Genomic DNA, 22,516 nt, shown 5'->3' with positions numbered 1-22,516 from the left:
TTTGATTGGGTCATTTATTTTTCTGGAGTTGAGCTGTAGGAGTTGCTTGTATATTTTTGAGATTAGTTGTTTGTCTGTTGCTTCATTTGCTATTATTTTCTCCCATTCCGAAGGCTGCCTTTTCACCTTGCTAATAGTTTCCTTTGTTGTGCAGAAGCTTTTAAGTTTAATTAGGTCCCATTTGTTTATTTTTGCTTTTATTTCCAATATTCTGGGAGGTGGGTCATAGAGGATCCTGCTGTGATGTATGTCAGAGAGTGTTTTGCCTATGTTCTCCTCTAGGAGTTTTATAGTTTCTGGTCTTACATTTAGATCTTTAATCCATTTTGAGTTTATTTTTGTGTAAGGTGTTAGAAAGTGTTCTAGTTTCATTCTTTTACAAGTGGTTGACCAGTTTTCCCAGCACCACTTGTTAAAGAGATTGTCTTTAATCTATTGTATATTCTTGCCTCCTTTCTTTTAGTCATTTATTTTTGGCTGTGTTGGGTCTTTGTTACTGTGCACGCTTTTCTCTAGTTGCAGAGAGCAGGGGATACTCTCTAGTTGTGGTTCTCGGGCTTCTCATTGCAGTGGCTTCTCTTATAATGGAGTACTGGCTTTAGGGCATGCAGGCTTCAGTAGTTGGGGCATAGAGGCTCAGTAGTTGTGGTTCCCGGGCTCTAGAGCACAGGCTCAGTAGTTGTGGCACAAAGGCTTCATTGCTCCGCAGCATGTGGGATCTTCCCAGATCAGGGATGGAACTTGAGTCTCCTGCACTGACAGGTGGACTCTTCACCACTGGGCCACCAGGGAAGCCCTGTTTCTTTGGACAAAGAATTATATGGAGTTGTAATAGGCTTCCCTGTCCCAATTGGATCTTTGTCAAGTAGTTACCAGGTAGATGCTACTTTTCCTTCCCTCCTAACATGGCTGAGTGAGTTTAGTTCAAGGTTGAATGTGTCAACTTCACATATTCACTTAATTCTAACAATGCCTATTATTAATTTACTGTGTGTTCGAGACTGTGACATAAGCTAAGGATACATAGATGAAAATACTTTGGCATTGCATCCGTGGAGCTCTCTCAGTCCAGTAGAGGAGACAGCAAAGGAACAAAATAATGAAGAGTTAACTTTTTACAACTTTTATTGGAGAATAGTTGGTTTACAATGTTGTGTTAGCTTCATACAGCAAAGTGAATGTTTCATGTATCACATACATAGATCCACTCTTTAAAAAACTATTTATTTATCTGTGTTGGGTCTTAGTTGCAGCATGCTAACCTTAGTTGTGGCATTTGGGATCTAGTTCCTGACTAGGGATCAAACCCAGGTCCTCTGCATTGGGAGCATGGAATCTTAGCCATTGGACCACCAGGGAAGTCCCTATCCACTCTTTTTCAGATTCTTTTTCCATATAGGCCATTATATAGTACGGACTAGAATGCCCTCTGCTATACAATAAGTCCTCATTAGGAGTATTTTGGCTGTGCCATGTAGCATATGGGATCATCCCAACCAGTGATCAAACCTGCATCCCCAGCATTGGAAGTGCAACATCTTAACCACAGCTACAGGGCCCAGTCAAAAAAAGAAAAAACAGTGATCTAATTTTCATACCTTTCCTCTCTTCCTTTTTCTGCTTTCACTCATTTTAGATTAGAGATTATTTCAATATGGTCCTGAGTTATTTATACTCTCTGGAATTTGGGCAACATAGCTGCCACCTCTGTCTATATTTAATAAAAAGAGCAATTTGATTTATTTGGCTTACAGAGAGCTCTTTCATCTTACGTGCATGGTTCTTTGTTAAGGAGAGTTTTGCTTCATTATGTTTTTAAATTTTGTTTCTGTTATTTTTCTGATTTCTACCTGAGTGGGGAAAAAAAAAACTTAAGTTGGTTTCCATTTTCAATTTTTCATTGTTCTCTTTTTTATTTTCACACCCTTAATATTTATAATTAACTCAGAAACTGATTTTTTCCCCAGCTGCAGTATTTTATTTATTTTTTAATTTTTTTTTAAATTTTATTTTATTTTTAAACTTTACATAATTGTATTAGTTTTGCCAAATATCAAAATGAATCCACCACAGGTATACATGTGTTCCCCATCCTGAACCCTCCTCCCTCCTCCCTCCCCATACCATCCCTCTGGGTCGTCCCAGTGCACTAGCCCCAAGCATCCAGTATCGTGCATCGAACCTGGACTGGCAACTCGTTTCTTACATGATATTTTACATGTTTCAATGCCATTCTCCCAAATCTTCCCACCCTCTCCCTCTCCCACAGAGTCCATAAGACTGTTCTATACATCAGTGTCTCTTTTGCTGTCTCATACACTGGGTTATTGTTACCATCTTTCTAAATTCCATATATATGCGTTAGTATACTGTATTTATGTTTTTCCTTCTGGCTTACTTCACTCTGTATAATAGGCTCCAGTTTCATCCACCTCATTAGAACTGATTCAAATATATTCTTTTTAATGGCTGAGTAATACTCCATTGTGTATATGTACCACAGCTTTCTTATCCATTCATCTGCTGATGGACATCTAGGTTGCTTCCATGTCCTGGCTATTATAAACAGTGCTGCGATGAACATTAACTTTACAATATTGTATTAGTTTTGCCAAATATCGAAATGAATCCACCACACGTATACCTGTGTTCCCCATCCTGAACCCTCCTCCCTCCTCCTTCCCCTACCCTCCCTCTGGTCGTCCCAGTGCACCAGCCCCAAGCATCCAGTATCGTGCATCAAACCTGGACTGGCAACTCGTTTCATACATGATATTATACATGTAATACTTTCAAACAAACCCACAACAACATAAAAAAAATTCATGGAGGAGGTGCAGCCCAAGGTGAGTCAGGCAAGGAACATGCATGCTAAGTCGATTCAGTCATGACCAACTCTGTGACCCCATGGACTGAAGCCCACCAGGGTCATCTGTCCAATGGATTCTCCAGGCAAGAATACTGGAGTGGGTTGCCATGCTGTTCTCCAGGGGATCTTCTGGACCCAGGAATCAAACCTGCATCTCTTACATCTCCTGCATTGCCAGCCAGGTTCTTTACCACTAGCACCACCTGGGAAACCCCAGGTAAAGTGAGGGCATTTTCCCATTCCAGAAGGATCTCAGCACATACCAGGCAGAGACATTTCTCTCCCTTTCCTGACATGGAGACAAAATAAGCAATTGCCAACCCAGTAAAGAGTAATCATGTTGTCCCAATTTTGTGTCCATCCTATACTTCACAGGATTATCAACAAGAGAGACAGAGAGGACAGAGACCACTGCCACAGCTCTGAAGACCACAGTGACAGTGACTACCAGAGTGTCTACTCCCACTTCAGGAATGCTGCCTCTCCTCAGGACATCAGATAAAAAGGCCAGCACAAGCACAGTAGGAACGATCATCACAACCCCAGATAGTCCAAAGATGACAGCCTCTTTGACCACCAGATCTGGAGATGAGACCAGCACTGCAGTTCCTATGACAACCCCATCTATTTTCAGTAGAGGACCAGAGACTACACCCTCACTGGACCCTAGTTCTGGGGCAGAAATGAGCACTGTAGTTCCCATGACAACCTCATCTATTTTCAGTAGAGGACCAGAGACTACACCCTCACTGGACCCTAGTTCTGGGGCAGAAATGAGCACTGTAGTTCCCATGACAACCTCATCTATTTTCAGTAGAGGACCAGAGACTACACCCTCACTGGTCACTAGTTCTGGGGCAGAGACCAGCACTGTAGTTCCCATGACAACCTCATCTATTTTCAGTAGAGGACCAGAGACTACACCCTCACTGGTCCCTAGTTCTGGGGCAGAGACCAGCACTGTAGTTCCCATGACAACCTCATCTATTTTCAGTAGAGGACCAGAGACTACACCCTCACTGGTCCCTAGTTCTGGGGCAGAGACCAGCACTGTAGTTCCCATGACAACCTCATCTATTTTCAGTAGAGGACCAGAGACTACACCCTCACTGGTCCCTAGTTCTGGGGCAGAGACCAGCACTGTAGTTCCCATGACAACCTCATCTATTTTCAGTAGAGGACCAGAGACTACACCCTCACTGGTCCCTAGTTCTGGGGCAGAGACCAGCACTGTAGTTCCCATGACAACCTCATCTATTTTCAGTAGAGGACCAGAGACTACACCCTCACTGGTCCCTAGTTCTGGGGCAGAGACCAGCACTGTAGTTCCCATGACAACCTCATCTATTTTCAGTAGAGGACCAGAGACTGCAACCTCACTGGTCCCTAGTTCTGGGGCAGAGACCAGCACTGTAGTTCCCATGACAACCAGTGCAGCTGTTCCAACTCTGACTGTTTCCTCAGATGAACCAGAGACCACAACCTCATGGGTCACCCATCCTGCAGAGACCAGTCCAACTGTTTCCAGGGCAATCTTGAATGTTTCTCCTAGAGAATCAGACAGCACATCCCCAACAACTACAAGTTCTGGGAAAGAAGTCAGTACAGCTGTTCCAACTCCAACTGTCTCCCCTGAAGTACTGGGGATGGTGACCTCACTGGTTGCTAGTCCTGGGACAGAGACCAGCTCAACTGATCAAATTCTGGCTGTTTCCCCTGGTAAGCCAGAAACAACAGTCTCCTTGATTACCCATCCTGGGACACGGGCCAATTTAAGTGTTCCAACTCCAACTGTCTCCCCTGATGTATCAAGGGTGGAAATCTCACCGACCACCACTTCTGGGGCAAAGACCAGCACAACTTTTCCAACTATGACTGGTTTCCCACATGAACAAAAGACAACAGCCTCATTGGTCACCAATCATGGGACAGAAGCCATTTCCATTTTTTCAACTTTGACTGTCTCCCCTGATAAACATGATACAACAGCCTCATGGCTCCATTCCACAGAGACCAGCACACCTGATTCCAAAACAACTCTGAATTTTTCCCCTAGAGAATTAGACACCACATCTTCAGCAACCACCAGTCCAGGGGCAGAAGCCAGTTCAGCCACTCCAGTGATGACTATCTCACCTAGCAAACCAGTGATGGTGACCTCACTGGTTATTAGTTCTGGGACAGACACCAGTACAACCTTTCCAACTTCGACTGGGTTCCTGCATGAATTAGAGTCAACAGTGTCCTTGGTCACCCAGCCTCCAGAGTCTGACCCAACTGTTCCTAAGACAATGCCTATTTCCCATAATGAATCAGATACCATGCTCTCAGTGGTCACCAGTCTTGGAGCAAAAGTCAGTTCTGTCCCAACTACAACTGTCTCACCTGGCATATCAGGAATGGTGACCTCACCGGTTACCAGTTCCACAGCAGAGACTAGTTCAACGTCTCCAACTCTGACTGGTTCCCTACATGAACCAAAGACCACAGCCTCATGGGTCACTCATTCTGAGACAAAAGTCAGTTCAACTGTTCCAACTATGACTGTTTTCCCTGAGAAGTCAGATACAACAGTCTCTTTGGTTACCCACCCTGAAGAGACCAGCTCAACTGTTCCCAGGAAAACCTCCAGTGTTTCCCATAGTAAATCAAACACCACATTCTCAGTGGCTACAAGTCCTGGGGAAGAATTCAGTTCAGCTGTCCCAGCTACAACTGTCTCACCTGCTGTATCAGGGATAGTGACCTCACAGGTTACCAATTCTGTGGCACAGACCAGTACAACTTTTACAACTGTGACTGATTCTATGTACAAATCAGAGACAACAGCATCAGGAGTCACCCATACTGAGAAAGATGCAAGTTCAGCAATTCCAACTATGACTATTCTCCCTGGGAAGCCAGATACAACAGTCTCACTGGTTACCCATCTTGAAGAGACCAGCAAAAGTATTCCCAGGACAACCCCCAATGTTTCCCAGAGTGAATTTGACACCACACCTTCAATAGCCACTAGTCCTGGGGCAGAAGGCAGTTCAGCTGTCCCAGCTATGACTATCTCACCTGGTGTACCAGAGATGATGACCTCACTGATTACCAGTTCTGTTGCAGAGGCTAGTACAACTATTCCAACTCTGACTGATTCCACACACAAACCAGAGACAACAGCCTCAGGGATCATCCACTCTGGGACTGAAACAAGTCCAGCTGTTCCAACTATGACTGTTTCACCTGGGAAGCCAAATACAACAGTCTCAGTGGCCACCCATCCTGAAGAGACAAGTCCAACTTTACCCAGGACAACCCCCAGCGTTTCCCATACTGAAACAGACACCACATTCTCAACAGCCACCAGTCCTTGGACAGAATCTAGTTCAGCAGTCCCAGCTACAACTGTCTCACCTAGTGTATCCAAGCTGGGGACCTCTCTGGTTACTAGTTCTCGGGAAGAAATTAGTACCACTCTTCCAACACTGATTGCTTCTCCAGGTCAAGTGGAAACCACAGCCTCATGGGTGACTCATTCTGAGCCAAAAGCCAGTCCAGCTAGTCCAACTCCACCTGTTTCCACTAGTGTACCACATATAGTGAACCCACAAGCCACCAGTTCTGAGACAAAAACTAGTATTGTTATTCCAGCTCTGACACTTTCTCCCTTTGAGCCAAAGACCACAGCCTCATTGGTCACTCATCCTGAGATGCAGGCCAGTTCAGCTACTTCAGTTGTCTTCTCTACTATGCCAAGGTTGGTGACCTCACTTTTCACAAGTTCTGGGACAGAGACAAGTACAGCTTTTACAATTCCAACTGATTCTTCACATAAACCAGAGACAGCAGCCTCATGGGTCATGCATTCTATGGAGACCAATACTCCTATTTCTAGAACAACTCCAAGTTTTCCTCATAGTAAATCAGACATCACACCCTCAATGGCTACAAGTTCTGAGGCAAAAGCCAGTTCAGCCATTCCAACTACAACTATCTCCCCTAGTGTGCCAGATGTTATGACTTCTCTGATCACTAGTTCTAGAGCAGAGATCAGTACAACTTTTAGAACTATGACTGATTCTACACACAAACCAGAGGCAACAGCCTTAGCAGTCACCCACTCTGGGACAAAAACAAATTCAGCTATTCTAACTATGACTGTTTCCCCTAAGAAGCCAGAAACAACAGTCTCACTGGTCACCCATTCCAAAGATACCAGCCACACTGTTCCGAGGACAACCTCCAATGTTTTCCAGGGTTTATCAGACACCACACCCTCAATGACTACCAGTCCTGCAGCAGAAGTCAGTTCAGCTGTCCCAGCTAAGACTGTCTCACCCAGTATACCAGGAATGGTGACCTCACTGGTTACCATTTCTGAGGCAGAGACCAGTACCACTTTTCCAACTCTGACTGATTCCTTATATGAATCAAAGACCACAACCTCATGGATCACCCATTCTGAGACAAAAGCCAGTTCAGCTGTTCCAACTTTTCCAACTCTGACTGATTTTACTCACAAACCAGAGACAACAGCCTCAGAGGTCACCCATTCTGGGAAAGAAACAAGCTCAGCTATTTCAACTATGACTGTTTCCGCTGGGAAGCCAGATACAACAGTCTCACTGGTTATTCATCATGAAGAGACCAGTCCAACTGTTCCCAGGACAACCTCCAAAGTTTCCCAGAGTAAATCAGACACCACAACTTCAACAGCGACCAGTCCTGGGACAGAAACAAGTTCAGCTGTCCCAGCTACAACTGTCTCACCTGGTGTATCAGGGCTGGTGACTTCTCTGGTTACCAACTCTGTGACAGAGATCAGTACAACTTCTCCACCTCAGACTAATTCCACACTGAAACCAGAGACTACAACCTCAGGGCTCACCCAGACTGAAACAAGTTCAGCTGTTCCAATTCTGATTGCTTCTCCTGGAAGGCCAGATACAACAGTCTCACTTGTCACCCATCCTGAAGAGACTAGCCTAACTGTTCCCAAGACAACCCTCAGTGTTTCCCATAGTGAATCAAACACAACACCCTCAACAAACACTAGTCCTGAGGCAGAAACCAGTTCAGCTGTTCCAACTATGGCTGTTTCCCATGGGAAGCCAGATACAACAGTCTCACTGGTTATTCATCATGAAGAGACCAGCTCAACTGTTCCCAGGACAACCTCCAAAGTTTCCCAGAGTAAATCAGACACCACAACTTCAACAGCCACCAGTCCTGGGACAGAAACAAGTTCAGCTGTCCCAGCTACAACTGTCTCACCTGGTGTATCAGGGCTGGTGACTTCTCTGGTTACCAATTCTGTGACACAGATCAGTACAACTTTCCCAACTCAGACTTATTCCACACTGAAACCAGAGACTACAGCCTCAGGGGTCACCCAGACTGAAACAAGTTCAGCTGTTCCAATTCTGATTGCTTCTGTTGGAAGGCCAGATACAACAGTCTCACTTGTCACCCATCCAGAAGAGACCAGCTCAACTGTTCCCAGGACAACCTCCAAAGTTTCCCAGAGTGAATCAGACACCACAACTTCAACAGCGACCAGTCCTGGGACAGAAACAAGTTCAGCTGTCCCAGCTACAACTGTCTCACCTGGTGTATCAGGGCTGGTGACTTCTCTGGTTACCAATTCCGTGACACAGATCAGTACAACTTCTCCACCTCAGACTAATTCCACACTGAAACCAGAGACTACAGCCTCAGGGGTCACCCAGACTGAAACAAGTTCAGCTGTTCCAATTCTGATTGCTTCTCCTGGAAGGCCAGATACAACAGTCTCACTTGTCACCCATCCAGAAGAGACCAGCTCAACTGTTCCCAGGACAACCTCCAAAGTTTCCCAGAGTGAATCAGACACCACAACTTCAACAGCGACCAGTCCTGGGACAGAAACAAGTTCAGCTGTCCCAGCTACAACTGTCTCACCTGGTGTATCAGGGCTGGTGACTTCTCTGGTTACCAATTCCGTGACACAGATCAGTACAACTTCTCCACCTCAGACTAATTCCACACTGAAACCAGAGACTACAGCCTCAGGGGTCACCCAGACTGAAACAAGTTCAGCTGTTCCAATTCTGATTGCTTCTCCTGGAAGGCCAGATACAACAGTCTCACTTGTCACCCATCCTGAAGAGACCAGCCCAACTGTTCTGAAGACAACCCCCAGTATTTCCCATAGTGAATCTGACACCGCACCCTCAACAGCCACCAGACCTAGGACAGAAACCAGTTCAGCTGTCCCAGCTACAACTGTCTCCCCTAGTTTACCATATACAGTGAACTCTGAGACAGACACCACCATGGTTATTCTACCTCTGACTCTTTCTCCTGGTGAACCAGCAACCACAGCCTTATTAGTCACCTCTTCCAGTGCGAAGACAAGCACAAATTCTCCTGCTTCAACTGTTTTTCCTCATTTACCAGAAACCACAGCCTCACCATCCATCTGGCCTGAGTTGGAGACTAGTACAGCTCTTCCATCTCAGACTGTTTCTCTCAGTCCACCAGAAACATTCTCTCTCTTCACCATACCTGTGACCATGACAGCCAGAGTTGATCTAAATCCAACTGTTTCACTTGGTGTTCCTGCAGAAACAGCCTCAGTCTCCACTGAGGAGACAGAACTCAGCACAGCTATTAGAGTGTCAGCTATTTCCCATGGTTTACCAGAGACCACAGGTTTACTGGCCACCAGTCCTGAAGCCAAGGCCAGTACAAGTCTCCCTGCTCTGACTCTTTCCCCTGGTGGTCTTGGGCCTTCCAGGACCCCTGCAACAACCGTTGAACTTTATACTGTAACTTCTGGGAACACAGAAACCTCACCACCTGCAACCTCAGTTGAACTCTCAGAATTTCCCAAAAATGTGGCAGGGGACACTGTGACCTTGAGACCATCAGAGACCACAATGCAACCAAAAACCAGTCATGTGGAAGAATTAAGTACAACCACTATCCTGAAAACCACCACTGTTGAGACCACTCATTTAGCTGCCACAGGTTCAGGCCCCACTGTGGCCGAGACCACAACCACCTTCAACACACTGGCTGGAAGTCCTTTTGCCCATGTGACCACACCTGGAACATCCACCTTGGCCTCTGTGACTGTGACTTCAGGAACAAGTAAGAATAATGTTTTTATTGTGATAAAAAATATACATATATGAAATAATTGGAGTATTATTACCCACTCCAGTATTCTTGCCTGGAAAATCCCATAGGCAGAGGAGCCTGGCAGACTATAGTCCATAGAGTTACAAAGAATTGGACACGACTAAGCAACTGGGCATATATGAAATAGTATATACATTTACCAATCATATGTAAATGGAGAGTTCAGCAGCATGAATTACATTGACACTGTTGTGCAAACATCTCCACTACCTGTTTTCAAAATTTTTTATCACCCTGAACAGGGTCTGTGAACTCATTAGGCAAAAATTCCCCCTTTCCCACTCCTTCCAGCCCATGGTAACATCTAATCTATTCATGGTCTATATGAATTTGCCTATTATAGGCATTTCATATAAGTGGGATCATACAATGTATGTTTCCTTTTGTGTCTGGCTTGTTTTGTGTAGCATGGTATCTTCAAGGTTCATCCATGTTGTAGTGTTTATCAGAACTTCATTCCTGTTGACTTTTGCTGTTTAGTCACTAAGTCGTGTCAGATTTTTTGAGACCCCATGGACTGTAGCACTCCAGTCTCCTCTGTCCATGGGATTTTCCAGGCAAGAATACTGGAGTGGGTTGCCATTTCCTTCTCCAGGGATCTTCTTGACCCAAGGATTGAACTCGCATCTTCTGCAGAGGCAGGCAGATTCTTTACCACTGAGCCACCAGATGAATAATATTCCGTTTGTACAGATGGACCACATTTTGTCCGGTCACCTGTTGGACACTCAAGCTGTGTCCATCTTCTGGCTATGATGAATAATGCTGCTGTGAACTTGGGTGTGCACTGATCTCTCTGAGTCCCTCTTTCCATTCCTTTGGGTATATACCTAGAATAGAAATTGTTAAGTCATTTGGTGAATTACTTGTTAGGCCTGCCTTCACAAAGTACAAAAAACTGAGTGGCTTAAGCAACAGAAATTTGTTGTCTCACAGTTCTGGAGGCTGGAGGGGGACCCTAGGAGAATGCACAGAACATGAACTGTGGAATTAACCTATCTTGGGTGGGGAGGGAGCTAGGATATTTATCTACCAACTCCCAGGAATCACTGCTACAGGGATGGTCCCTGGGCCTAAGTCCCCTAAGACAAAGAGATGCAGGTGCTGGTATGTGCTGAAATGGTAAGAGCAAAGGGGAAGTGGGAACAAGGTGATCGATTCTGCATCCTAAGAACCTACATATTGTTGTTTTTGTAGTCACTAAGTCATGTCTGACTCTTTGCAACCCCATGGACTGGACATAGCCCACCAGTCTCCTCTGTCCATGAGATTTCCCAGGCAAGAATACTGGAGTGGGTTGCCATATCCTCCTCCAGGGAATCTTCCCGCCCCAGGGATTGAACCTGTGTCTCCTGCATTGGCTGGCAGGTTCTTTACCATTGAGCCACCAGGGATGCCCTAAGAATCCATGTAATCCCAAGCAAACTGGGATGGTTGGTCAGCTGATATGGGAGGAGCTTGGACAAGGACTGCTGCATGGGGTGTCCCAGGTGGGACAGCCTATGCCAGACCCCGATGTGGGGAGTGGGATAAAGGTGTGCCCTCAGAGCCTTAGCTCCCGCCCTCAGCCCAGGCTTGACTCAGAACTGGCCTCATTTTACTTTCCCAGCCATTGCAGCTGCATATCCTTTCTTGATGCCTTTTACTGTCAACTTCACCATCACCAACTTGCAGTACACAGAAGACCTGGGACACTCGGACTCTAAGATATTCAAAGACACTGAGAAAGACCTGCAGCTGCTGGTGAGAGACCCACACCAACGCCCACCTTGCCTCGGCCTCCCAACAGCCTGCTGTCTTGTCCCTCTCACTCATCTCCCTCTCATTCTTTCCAGCTCAGGCCTTTGTTCAGAAACAGCAGCATTGGTTCCCGGTACGCCGGCTGTAGACTGACCTTGCTCAGGTGAGACGTCTCCCAGGGAACTAAGATCCCACATGCTTCGTGGCATGGCCAAAAGATTAAAAAAGAAGAAGAATGCATGAATAATAGCCATATTTCTCCTACCCCCACCCCCCGCCAAAAGAAAAGCATAATGAGGAAGGGGGTCATCGTTTCTATTTTTCCACAATATTACCATCTGGCTTTAGTGGAAGACACAGCAGACTATATGCTTCTGCATTCCATATTTACAATATTTCACCTTGTGGCCTCTGGAGAAAAAAATCATTGTATACTCTTGAAAGAGTAAAAGTGAAAATAATATCTTAGTATAACTATGAAAATATTTTTCACTTGGTGGATGCCCTGTAAGGTTGAGGAACTCTAGGGGAGTCTGGGCTGCACTTTGAGAACTGCTGTACTATGCTATAGGGACATGTGATGGGAATACTTTGAAGTGCATGGATAATACCAAACAGAATTCCCAGACAAGAGAGGAATGGGATCTTTCTTCCTTCCTGAAAAAGCCACTGCTTTGGGTGAATCACTGAAGGGTCAGCTTAAATTCAAGACAAAGATTTTTTTTCCTTTATTTATTTATTTAAAATATGTTTTCATGGAACTAGTTCTTTTTATATATAACATTTTTTATAGAACATTTTTAAATTGGAGTATAATTGCTTTTGGAGTAGGAAATGGCAACCCACTCCAGTATTCTTGCCTAGAAAATTCCATGGACAGAGGGGCCTGGCAGGTTCTCAAAGAGTCAGACACAACTGAAATGATTTAGCACACACACATGCACGAGCAACTCAACACACAATTGCTTTACAATGTTGTGTTAGTTTCTGCTGTACAACAGAGTGAATCAGCTATATGTATACATCTATTCCCTCCCTCTAGAGCCTCCCTCCCACCCCAACCCCCATCCCACCCCTCTAGGTTGTCAAAGAGCACCAAGCTGAGCTCCCTGTGGTATACAGTAGCTTCCCACTAGCTATCTGTTTCACACATGGTAGTGTATACACGTTAGTGCTATGCTCTCCATTCATCCTACCGTCCTCTTTCTCCCCTGTGTCCGCATGTCCTTTCTCTACATCTTCATCTCTATTCCTCCCCTGCAAATAGGTTCATCTGTGGCATTTTTCTAGATTCCATATATATGCATTAATATAACTTGTTTTTCTCTTTCTGACTTACTTCATTCTGTATGACAGACTCTAGGTCCATCCACATGACTACAAATGATCCAATTTTGTTCCTTTTTATGGCTGAGTAATATTTCATTGTTTGTATGTACCACATCTTCATTATCCATTCATCTGTTGATGGACATCTAGGTTGCTTCCACAAGACAAAGATATTTTTGAACCATCTTTCCCTTTATTTCTTCTTAACTCATTTTCTCTGTTTTTCTCCAAACTTGGTTGCCCACCCAACATGTGTTCCCAAAGAGTTGACCTCAGCCTTTGGATTTGCCCATGTGAAAATAAAATCCCCCCCTTTCAGGCTCCATGAAGGTTGTTACACCATGTCACAGCCAGCCATGGGGTGATTCATTCACAGTCTCCAAGGCCTATGATGCTCTTGGGTTTCCCTTCCACATGCTGTTGCTGTTCAGTTGCTAAGTCATGTCCAACTCTTTGGGACCCCATGGACTGCAGCATGCCAGGCTCCTCTGTCCTTCAGTATCTCCTGGAGTTTGCTCAAATTTATGTCCATTGAGTCAGTGATGCTATCTAACCATCTCATCCTCTGTTGCTCCCTTCTCCTCCTGCCTTCAAATTTCCCAGCATCAGGGTCTTTTCCCAATGAGTCTGCTCTTCACATCAGGTGGCCAAAGTATTGGAACTTTGGTATCTGTCCTTCCAATGAATATTCAGGGTTGATTTCCTTTAGAATTAACTGGTTTGATCACCTTGCAGTTCAAGGGACTCTCAGGAGTCTTTTTCAGCACCACAATTCCACATGCTCCCTATCCTAGAAATCTCTGTTGTCCTCCCTAAGATTTTTACATCCCCAACCCCAGGGCCCAAGCAGGACTCTGGTTACTGGAGTGGTCACTATCTGTATTTACCTTCATGAGTAGACAGGGAGTGTATTAAGGGCTGGTAGGTGAAACAATGAGTTTGAATCAATTAATAAAAAGAATGAGGATATTACTGAGCCATAAAAAGGGACAAAATTGGGTCATTTGCAGACATGTGGATGGACCTTGAGAGCATCATACAGAGTGAATAAGTCAGAAAGAAAAAAACAAATATCGTAAATTAACACGTGTGGAATCTAGAAAAATGGTATAGATGATTTTATTTGCAAAACAGAAATAGAGACACAGATGTAAAGAACAAATAAATGGATACCAAGACAGAAGGGGGGATGGAAGGAATTGGAAGATTATGATTGACTTATATACACTACTGATCTGCTATGTATAAAATAGATAACTGATGGGAACATGCTGTATAGCACAGGGAGCTCTACTTAATGCACTCTGGTGACCTGAATGAGAAGGAAGTCCACAAGGGAGGGTGTATATGTAAACATACGGCTAATTCACTTTTCTCTACGGTAGAAACTAACAAACATTGTAAAGCAGCTATACTCCAATAAAAATTAATTTAAAAAATTAAAAGTTAAAAAAAAGAATGGGGATGAAAACAAGAAATAGAGCTAAGGAGTAGCCCTGCAGAGTATTGCACTTAGGAGCTGGAGGGATCTGGAGCCCCACATAAGATGGAAAAAGATGTGTTAGAAAAAGCAGGTGAAATCCAGGGAAGAGTGCTGACCCAGGGACTTTTCTGGTGGTCCAGTGGCTAAGACTCCACACTCCCAATGCAGGGGGGCTGGGTTCCACCCCTGGTCAGGGAACTAGAGCCCACACATGTCGCAATGAAGACCTGGCACAGCCAAAACAATAAAATAAAACAAATAAATGGAGTATTACTCAGCCATTAAAAAGAATACATTTGAATCAGTTCTAATGAGGTGGATGAAACTGGAGCCTATTATACAGAGTGAAGTAAGCCAGAAAGAAAAACATAAATACAGTATACTAACTCATATATATGGAATTTAGAAAGATGGTAACAATAACCCTGTGTACGAGACAGCAAAAGAGACACTGATGTATAGAACAGTCTTATGGACTCTGTGGGAGAGGGAGAGGGTGGGAAGATTTGGGAGAATGGCATTGAAACATGTATAATATCATGTATGAAACGAGTTGCCAGTCCAGGTTTGATGCATGATAGTGGATGCTTGGGGCTGGTGCACTGGGACGACCCAGAGGGAGGGTATGGGGAGGGAGGAGGGAGGAAGGTTCAGGATGGGGAACACATGTATATCTGTGGTGGATTCATTTTGATATTTGGCAAAACTAATACAATATTGTAAAGTTTAAAAATAAAATAAAATTAAAAAATAAAAAATAAAAATGAATAAAAAAAAGAAAATTCATAGAAGTAAAAATTGCCAGAAAACAAATAAAATATTAATATATTTCAGCATTACTGAAAAATTAGACAAATAAAAAAACTGCCTTCATTAATAAAAAAAAAAAAAAAACAGGGAAGTGATCTTAAAAAGGGTAAAAATAAACATCTACAAAATGCAAATAGAGTTACAGATGTAGAGAACAAACTTATGGTTACCAGCAAGTAAGGTGTAGGGAGGGATAAATTGGAAGACAGGGATTGATATATACACACTACTCTATACAAAACAGATAACTCATTTTTATAAACAACTAAGGACCTATTCTCAGAGAAGGCAATGGCACCCCACTCCAGTACTCTTGCCTGGAAAATCCCAAGGACGGAGGAGCCTGGTGGGCTGCAGTCCATGGGGTCGCTAAGAGTCGGACACGACTGAAGCGACTTCACTTTCACTTTTCATTTTCATGCATTGGAGAAGGAAACGGCAACCCACTCCAGTGTTCTTGCCTGGAGAATCCCAGGGATGGGGGAGCCTGGTGGGCTGCCGTCTATGGGGTCACACACAGTAGGATACGACTGAAGCGACTTAGCAACTTAGCAAGGGCCTACTCTATACCACATGGAGCTCTGCTCAATACTCTTTAATGGCCTAGGTCTATATGGGAAAAGAGTCTTAAAAGAAGTGGATACATGTCTAACTAATTCACTTTGCTGTACAGCAGAAACTAACACAAAATTGTAAGTCAACTATCCTCCAAAAAGAATTTTTAAAAAATAAAACCAAGGAGTACAATTGAAGGGGAAGCAATGTGAAGAGCATCCAACCTTTAAGCGTCCTTCATGTTCCTGTTCCTGTGTCCCTTCTTCCCCAGGGCTGATAAGGATGAAACAGGCACCAGGATGGATGCTGTCTGCACGTACCGCTCAGATCCCACAGGCTTCAGGCTGGACACGGAACGTCTGTATTGGGAACTAAGCCAGCAGACCCAGGGTGTCACTCGGCTGGACCACTACACCCTGGACAGGAACAGTCTCTATGTCAATGGTGAGTAGCTCTGCGCTAGCTGGGGTCTCCTCCCTCTCCCCAGATGGGGCCTCTTTGCAGTGTGATTTCTCTGTACCCACTTTCATGGTTCTGGAACAACCTAGAATTTCCATAGGGACTCAGTTCTCTCCCCTCAGAACAACTTAAAAGGAACTTTTCAGATCTGGAAATAAAGATTCCCTCCAAAGTCTTCTTCATTCCAATGACCTTTCACAGAAGCCCAAATGAAACACGCAGACATCTAGGAAGAAAGCAAGCCCACAGCAGTCACTGGGGTTAACTCTTCCCCGAGAAACAATGAGTTTGCAATGCAGTGACTAATCCTCACGTCTTTATTTTCCCAATAACAGCTTGTGGTCCTTTACTCACTCTCCAAGGCTCTGCTGGAACTAAACCCCACCTAAGAAATAAACAACAAAGCTGTTAGTAATGTTTTTTAGCAACAAATTCCTTTGCAATAATGCTCTTAGCAACAATACCTACAATAACACCTGGACTAAAGGCTAGTATATATTGAAGGACCCATGTTCTAGAGCGTATGTATTATGCCTTGGTAAAACTGCCCAACATGGAGTTTTATGTATATTTGGACTTTTATGTATATTTTGGAGTTTTATGTATATTTTTGGAGTTTTATGTATATTTTACAGAGGAACAAACAAGGCTCAGGAAGAGAAATCCATTTTTCCAAGACCAGACAAACTAATACAATTGGTAGAATTGGGACTCAAACCTAAATTGACTGTAAAATCTAAGCCTGCTTAATTACTAGGCTACACTCCAGACTAACCCAGCTAAATACCAAGCTCAAATATTGGGATGGAAAAGCATATTAAAGGACTTCTAGGGACTTCCCTGGTGATCCAGTGGCTAAGACTCCACACTCCCAATGCAGGGGACCCAGGTTTGATCCCTGGTCAGGGAACTCGATCCCACATGCTGCACTTAAGAGTTCACATGCCACAAGTAAAGACCCCATGTGACACAATTAAGCCCCAACACAGCCAAATAAACAAGTAAATAGAAACAAATATTCAAAAAATAAAGGACCTCTAATATGACAATTTAAACTAATTATGTCCTCATTATATCAACTTGGACAATGTCTTTCTTCTTGGATTAAAATCTGTTTTGTATTTCAGTAGTCCTTAAGAATTACCTAAAAGCAGTAATTAACTACTGTGGGTTTTGGTGAATTACAGGTCTTGCTTCAGTTAAGCCCTGGTCCTGCCTTTTACTTACTCTGTGGCCCTGGGCAAGTCATGACCTCTCTAGACTTTTGTCCATTTTTTAGAGTGAAGTTCTTTTTTAAAGTCATCTAAGATTAGTGTGAGGGTCAAATGAGATAAACCTGAATAATTCAAGTTAACTGGGCACCATGTGGCCCAGTCTCAGAGAGGAGTTTTATTTCAATAAACCCATTCGAACCATCAAATACAAAATAAGTTTCAGTTACATTTCTTTGTTGTTATTATTTATTCTCTAAGTCATTTCCGACTCATTTGCAACTCCATGGACTGTAGCCCACCAGGTTCCTCTGTCCATGGGATTTCCCAGGCAAGAATATTGGAGTGGATTGCCATTTCCTTCTGGGGATCTTTCCTACCCAGGGATCAAACCCATGTCTCCCGCATAGGTAGACAGGTTCTTAACCATTGAGTCACCAATGAGGATCCCAGCCATGATCCAGAACCATACTTATTCAAATCCTCTTTCCCTCATTTTCTCTTATTCTCCAACTTTATACTCTCTGTCTGACCCCCACGTCTCTCTCTTTCTTCCTCTCTCTCACTATCTCAATCCCAACATCACAGAAGTCCAAGAACTATGCTGTCAAAGCTCAAGCTTTGTCTTTGGAGAGTTGGGGAGTGGGAGAAACTCAAAGCACAAGGTCAAAATTGTATATCATGGATGAAGAAACAAAAACAAGGCTGAAAACACTCACAGGAAATTGTTGTCCTTGTTCATTTGATAAAGCTCCAGTGGCTCAGATGGTAAAGAAGATGCCTGTTATGTGGGAGACCCGGGTTCAGCCTCTGGGTCAGGAAGACCCCCTGGAGAAGGGAATGGCAACCCACTCCATTGAGATAGTGACAGAAAGAGAGAGAAAGAGAGACTTGGGGGTCAGCCAGAGAGCATAAAGTTGGAGAATAAGAGAAAATGGGGGAAAGAGGATTTGAATAAGTATGGTTCTAGATCGTGGATAGGGTCCTCTTGGGTGGTTCAGTGGTAAAGAACCCATCTACCTATGCAGGAGACATGGGTTCAATCCTTGGGTTTGGAAGATCTCCTGGAGAAGGGAATGGCAACCCACTCCAGTTTTCTTGCCTAGAAAATTCCATGGACAGGTCCATGAGGTGGCAAAGAATTGGACATGACTGAGAGACTAACACACTCATTTGGTGAGGTTGATAATATTCCAGGCAGCTGGTAAATTCCCAAAAAAACTGAGAGTGGTTTGATCATTGTCTTCTTTGAGGTTAATGGTTATGAGGATGAAATTAATCAGAAGGACCAGAGTAAGAGGCAGTTCACTCACAAAGAGTAACCATCAGGACCTCCCAAGTGGTCAAGTGATTAAGACTCTGCCCTCCCAATGCAGGGGGCACAGGTTCGATCTGTAGTCAGGGACCTAAGATCCCACATGCTGCACTGTGTGGCCAAAAAATTAAAAAAAAAAAGAAGAACCATCATTATTTATTGGTGAATCTCAAAGAAAATACTCAGTAAGGTCTGTAAGTTTGTGTTTCTAGTTCTACACTTCACTCCTTTCTTAATGTTCTCCCATCATCTTATGCTTTCTTTCTGCCTCTCCTTGCAGGTTACAACCATCGGTACTGGATCCCCACCACCAGCAGTGAGTAATGAGGGCTCAAATGTTTCCATGACCCTGGGACCCTTCCACCCTAAACCTGTTCCCTTTCCCATTCCCCATTCCCCAAATCCTCAGCCCCACAATAGCCTCAGACCAGCAGAAGTCTCATGTTAAGCCAAGGAACAGATATAAGTTTCCATCAACCACTGTTACCTCTCATAGCTTTATGAAAGGCCCCAACAGTTTTATTCTTTCAGCTCCAGTGACCTCCACCTTCTCTCCAGGACCTCCAGCATCTCCAACTTCCATCCCTAGCTCTACAGGTAAGAATCTAATCTTTGGATCTCATGAAACTTCAACTTCCATTCAATGGCTGATGGATTCTTGCATGGTCTGGACCCTGATGCCCACACAGCCTCAGCCCATCCCACTGTCTACCCTGCTCTCTAGTCCAGCCTCATTTCTGTTCCTGCAGGGCCCAAACATCCATCCATCCTTACTGTTCTTGGAACTTACTGTTCTATGAACTCAGCTGTGCTTGGTTCTTCCTTGTTCTCCAGATCTCATCTCAGCATGTTCTTGCTCAGACACCACCTCCTAGAAAATAGCTTTTCCCTAGCTGATCTCTATTCTATTTCTATGAATAGTTCCTTCCTGGAAATTACTGCTATTCTGTTACCAGGAATGTGGAGGAAAGGGAACCCTTGTACACTGTTAATGGGGATGTAAATTGATGTAGCCACTGAGCAAAACAGTATATAGAGGTTTCTCAAAAAACTAGAAGTAGAAGCACTATATGATCCAACAGTTTAACTCGGGTATATATAGCCAAAGAAAACAAAAACACTGATTTGAAAAGACACTGCACTCCCAATGTTCAGAACAGCACTGTTTATAATTGTCAAGTTATGAAGGCAACCTAAGTGTCCATCAACAGATGAATCAATAAAGATCTCACACACACACACAGCATGGAATACTACTCCTCTTAAACAAGAAAGGAATTTTGCCATTTGTTAGCAACCTGGATGGACTTGAAGGGCATTACGCTTAGTAAAATAAATCAGACAGAGAAAGACAAGTACTGTATGATATCACTTATATGTGGAATCTAAAAAATACAACAAACTAGTTAATATAACAAAAAAGAAGCTGACTCACAGGTATAGAGAAGAAAGTAGTGGTTATCATTGGGAGTTGGGGAAGGGCGATACAGAGGTGGGGAGGGGGAGATACAAACTATTGGGTGTAAGATAGAGTCAAGTATGTATTGTACAGCACAGGGAATGTAGCCAATATTTTGTAATACCTGTAAATGGAAATAGTTGCAAATTTAAAACTGTGTAAAATTTTTCAAATCATTCAAAAAAATTTTAATAAATGTAGACTTGTCCATGAAATATATAAGATGCACTTTTTTTTCAATTTTTATTAGGATATGTTGTGTTAGTTTCAGGTGTACAACAAAGTTCTACATATATCTATATCCACTCTTTTTTTAGATTCTTTTCCCATATAGACCATATAATGACCCATATAGGTCATTACAGAGTGTTGAGTTCCCTGTGATATACAGCAGGTCCTTATTAGTGATCTATTTTATATATAGTAGTGTATATATTGGAGAAGGAAATGGCAACCCACTCCAGCGTCCTTGACTGGAGAATCCCAGGGACGGAGGAGCCTGGTGGGCTTCTGTCTATGGGGTTGCACTGAGTTGGACATGACTGAAGCGACGTAGCAGCAGTGTATATATGTCAATTTCAATCTTCCAGTTTATTCTTCCCTCCCTCCTTCCCCCTCTGGTAACTATAAGTTAGGATTAATAGAATATATAAAATGCACATTTTAAAAAGTTACTGCTATTTTGATTTTCTTGACTTTTTTCAAGTATTTGTGGCCTAAAGCTTGAGCTCAAAAGGTCTTGGTACCTCCTGTTCCTTCCTACAAAACAGCCCACAACATGTCAACCTTTTGGACACTCTGAGATAAGAGAGTTGAGGTTCCCTTTCAAGTTGATGTCACACCTCTAAGACAAAGGTCCCTTCTCCTCCTCTAGCTGACTGAAGAGTGGGGGGGTATCCCAGTGGGCCATCTCAGTCTGACTCACCTACTGAACAGTGATGCCCAGAGAGATGCCACTAGTCCCTCCTACGCCCCTGCCCTGAACAGCTCAGACCTAAGACTGAAAGGTCTCCTCTCTCTCTTTCTCCCTCCAGTTGCAGACATGGGCCCAGCCCTGGTGCCGTTCACCCTTAATTTCACCGTCACCAACCTGTTCTATACCCCAGACATGGGGCACCGAGGATCCGAGAAGTTCAACTTCACTGAGAAGGTTCTGAATCACCTGGTAAGAGCCCTTCAGTCCCTGTGCTGGCCTGCCTTGTCCTCACCCCACCCGGCACCTTGGCTCCTCCCACTCATCTCCCTCTCACCTCCCCCTCAGCTTGGTCCTCTGCTCAAGAACACCAGTGTCGGCCCACTCTACTCTAACTGCAGACTGACCCTGCTCAGGTAAGGCAAGGCTCCCCCACCTCCACACACACACACAACCTGAGGGCTGCACTGTTACAGGCCAGCTCACCTGGAGGGGAAGACCTGTGGTTTATGATGTGGCGGGGCAGCTGTTGTTTAGTCGCTCAGTCGTATCAGACTCTTTGAGACCCCATGGATAGTAACCCGCCAGGCCCCTCTGTCCATGGGAGTCTCCAGGCAAGAATACTGGAACGGGTTGCCGTTTCCTCCTCCAGGGGATCTTCCCAACCAAGGGATCGAATCTGCACCTCCTCTGTCTCCTGCATTGGCAGGAGGATTCATTAAGAGAGAGACTATTACCAACCAGGGTTCTTGTCCTTAATAGAAATTGATCAGATGCCAGACAGGAAATTCAGGCAAGGCTTTATTGGAGTTCCTGCGGAAGCAGTAGGGAGTGAGAGCAAGCAACGGTTCCCTTGTTTGTTTGCTCCCCGAGGGGTGGAGCAAACTGGCCCTTATATGAGCTGAGGATAGGGGTGCTTCCAGGGGGTCAGGCCAGAGCGGTGACGTGGGTGGTCTGCCCACCGATTTGGTGGTGCTGTGTGCAAGGTGCATGCGTAGTATCCTATTTTTGCTCCCAAACCCCTGTTTTTGTTAAGTGACAGTTGGGTTGGGTTTTTTTTTTGTTTGTTCTCTTTGTATTTTGTTGTCTATAATTTGCCCCAACAGCTGGGGCAGTGGTAAAGAATCTGCCTGCCAATGTAAGAGATGCAGGGGACATGGGTTCAATCCCTGGGTGGAGAAGATCCCCTGAAGAAGGAAA

At 44.2% G+C, this 22,516-nt stretch overlaps 1 protein-coding gene across 8 annotated transcripts in view; it reads left to right on the top strand.

The window, feature by feature from the left end:
• The window catches only part of MUC16 (mucin 16, cell surface associated), a 118,461-nt gene that overhangs the window by 37,634 nt on the left and 58,311 nt on the right, over positions 1-22,516 (top strand). For all 8 annotated transcript variants that reach the window (XR_009495160.1, XM_015471982.3, XM_015471977.3 and 5 more), the window contains 8 exons: positions 3,245-9,991; positions 11,652-11,785; positions 11,878-11,945; positions 16,231-16,403; positions 19,225-19,260; positions 19,476-19,541; positions 21,438-21,568; positions 21,665-21,732. Coding sequence is in view for 7 of the 8 variants with exons in the window: in XM_015471982.3 (XP_015327468.2) it covers positions 3,245-9,991; positions 11,652-11,785; positions 11,878-11,945; positions 16,231-16,403; positions 19,225-19,260; positions 19,476-19,541; positions 21,438-21,568; positions 21,665-21,732 (7,423 nt within the window). In the remaining variant the exon portion in view is untranslated. The remainder of the gene's footprint in view (positions 1-3,244; positions 9,992-11,651; positions 11,786-11,877; positions 11,946-16,230; positions 16,404-19,224; positions 19,261-19,475; positions 19,542-21,437; positions 21,569-21,664; positions 21,733-22,516) is intronic.

The sequence above is a fragment of the Bos taurus genome, chromosome 7 (genome assembly GCF_002263795.3).
Source record: "Bos taurus isolate L1 Dominette 01449 registration number 42190680 breed Hereford chromosome 7, ARS-UCD2.0, whole genome shotgun sequence".
NCBI classification, from domain to species: domain Eukaryota; kingdom Metazoa; phylum Chordata; class Mammalia; order Artiodactyla; family Bovidae; genus Bos; species Bos taurus.
The sequence above is the reverse complement of the archived record's forward strand: the minus strand, read 5'-3'. Positions and strand labels throughout refer to the sequence as shown.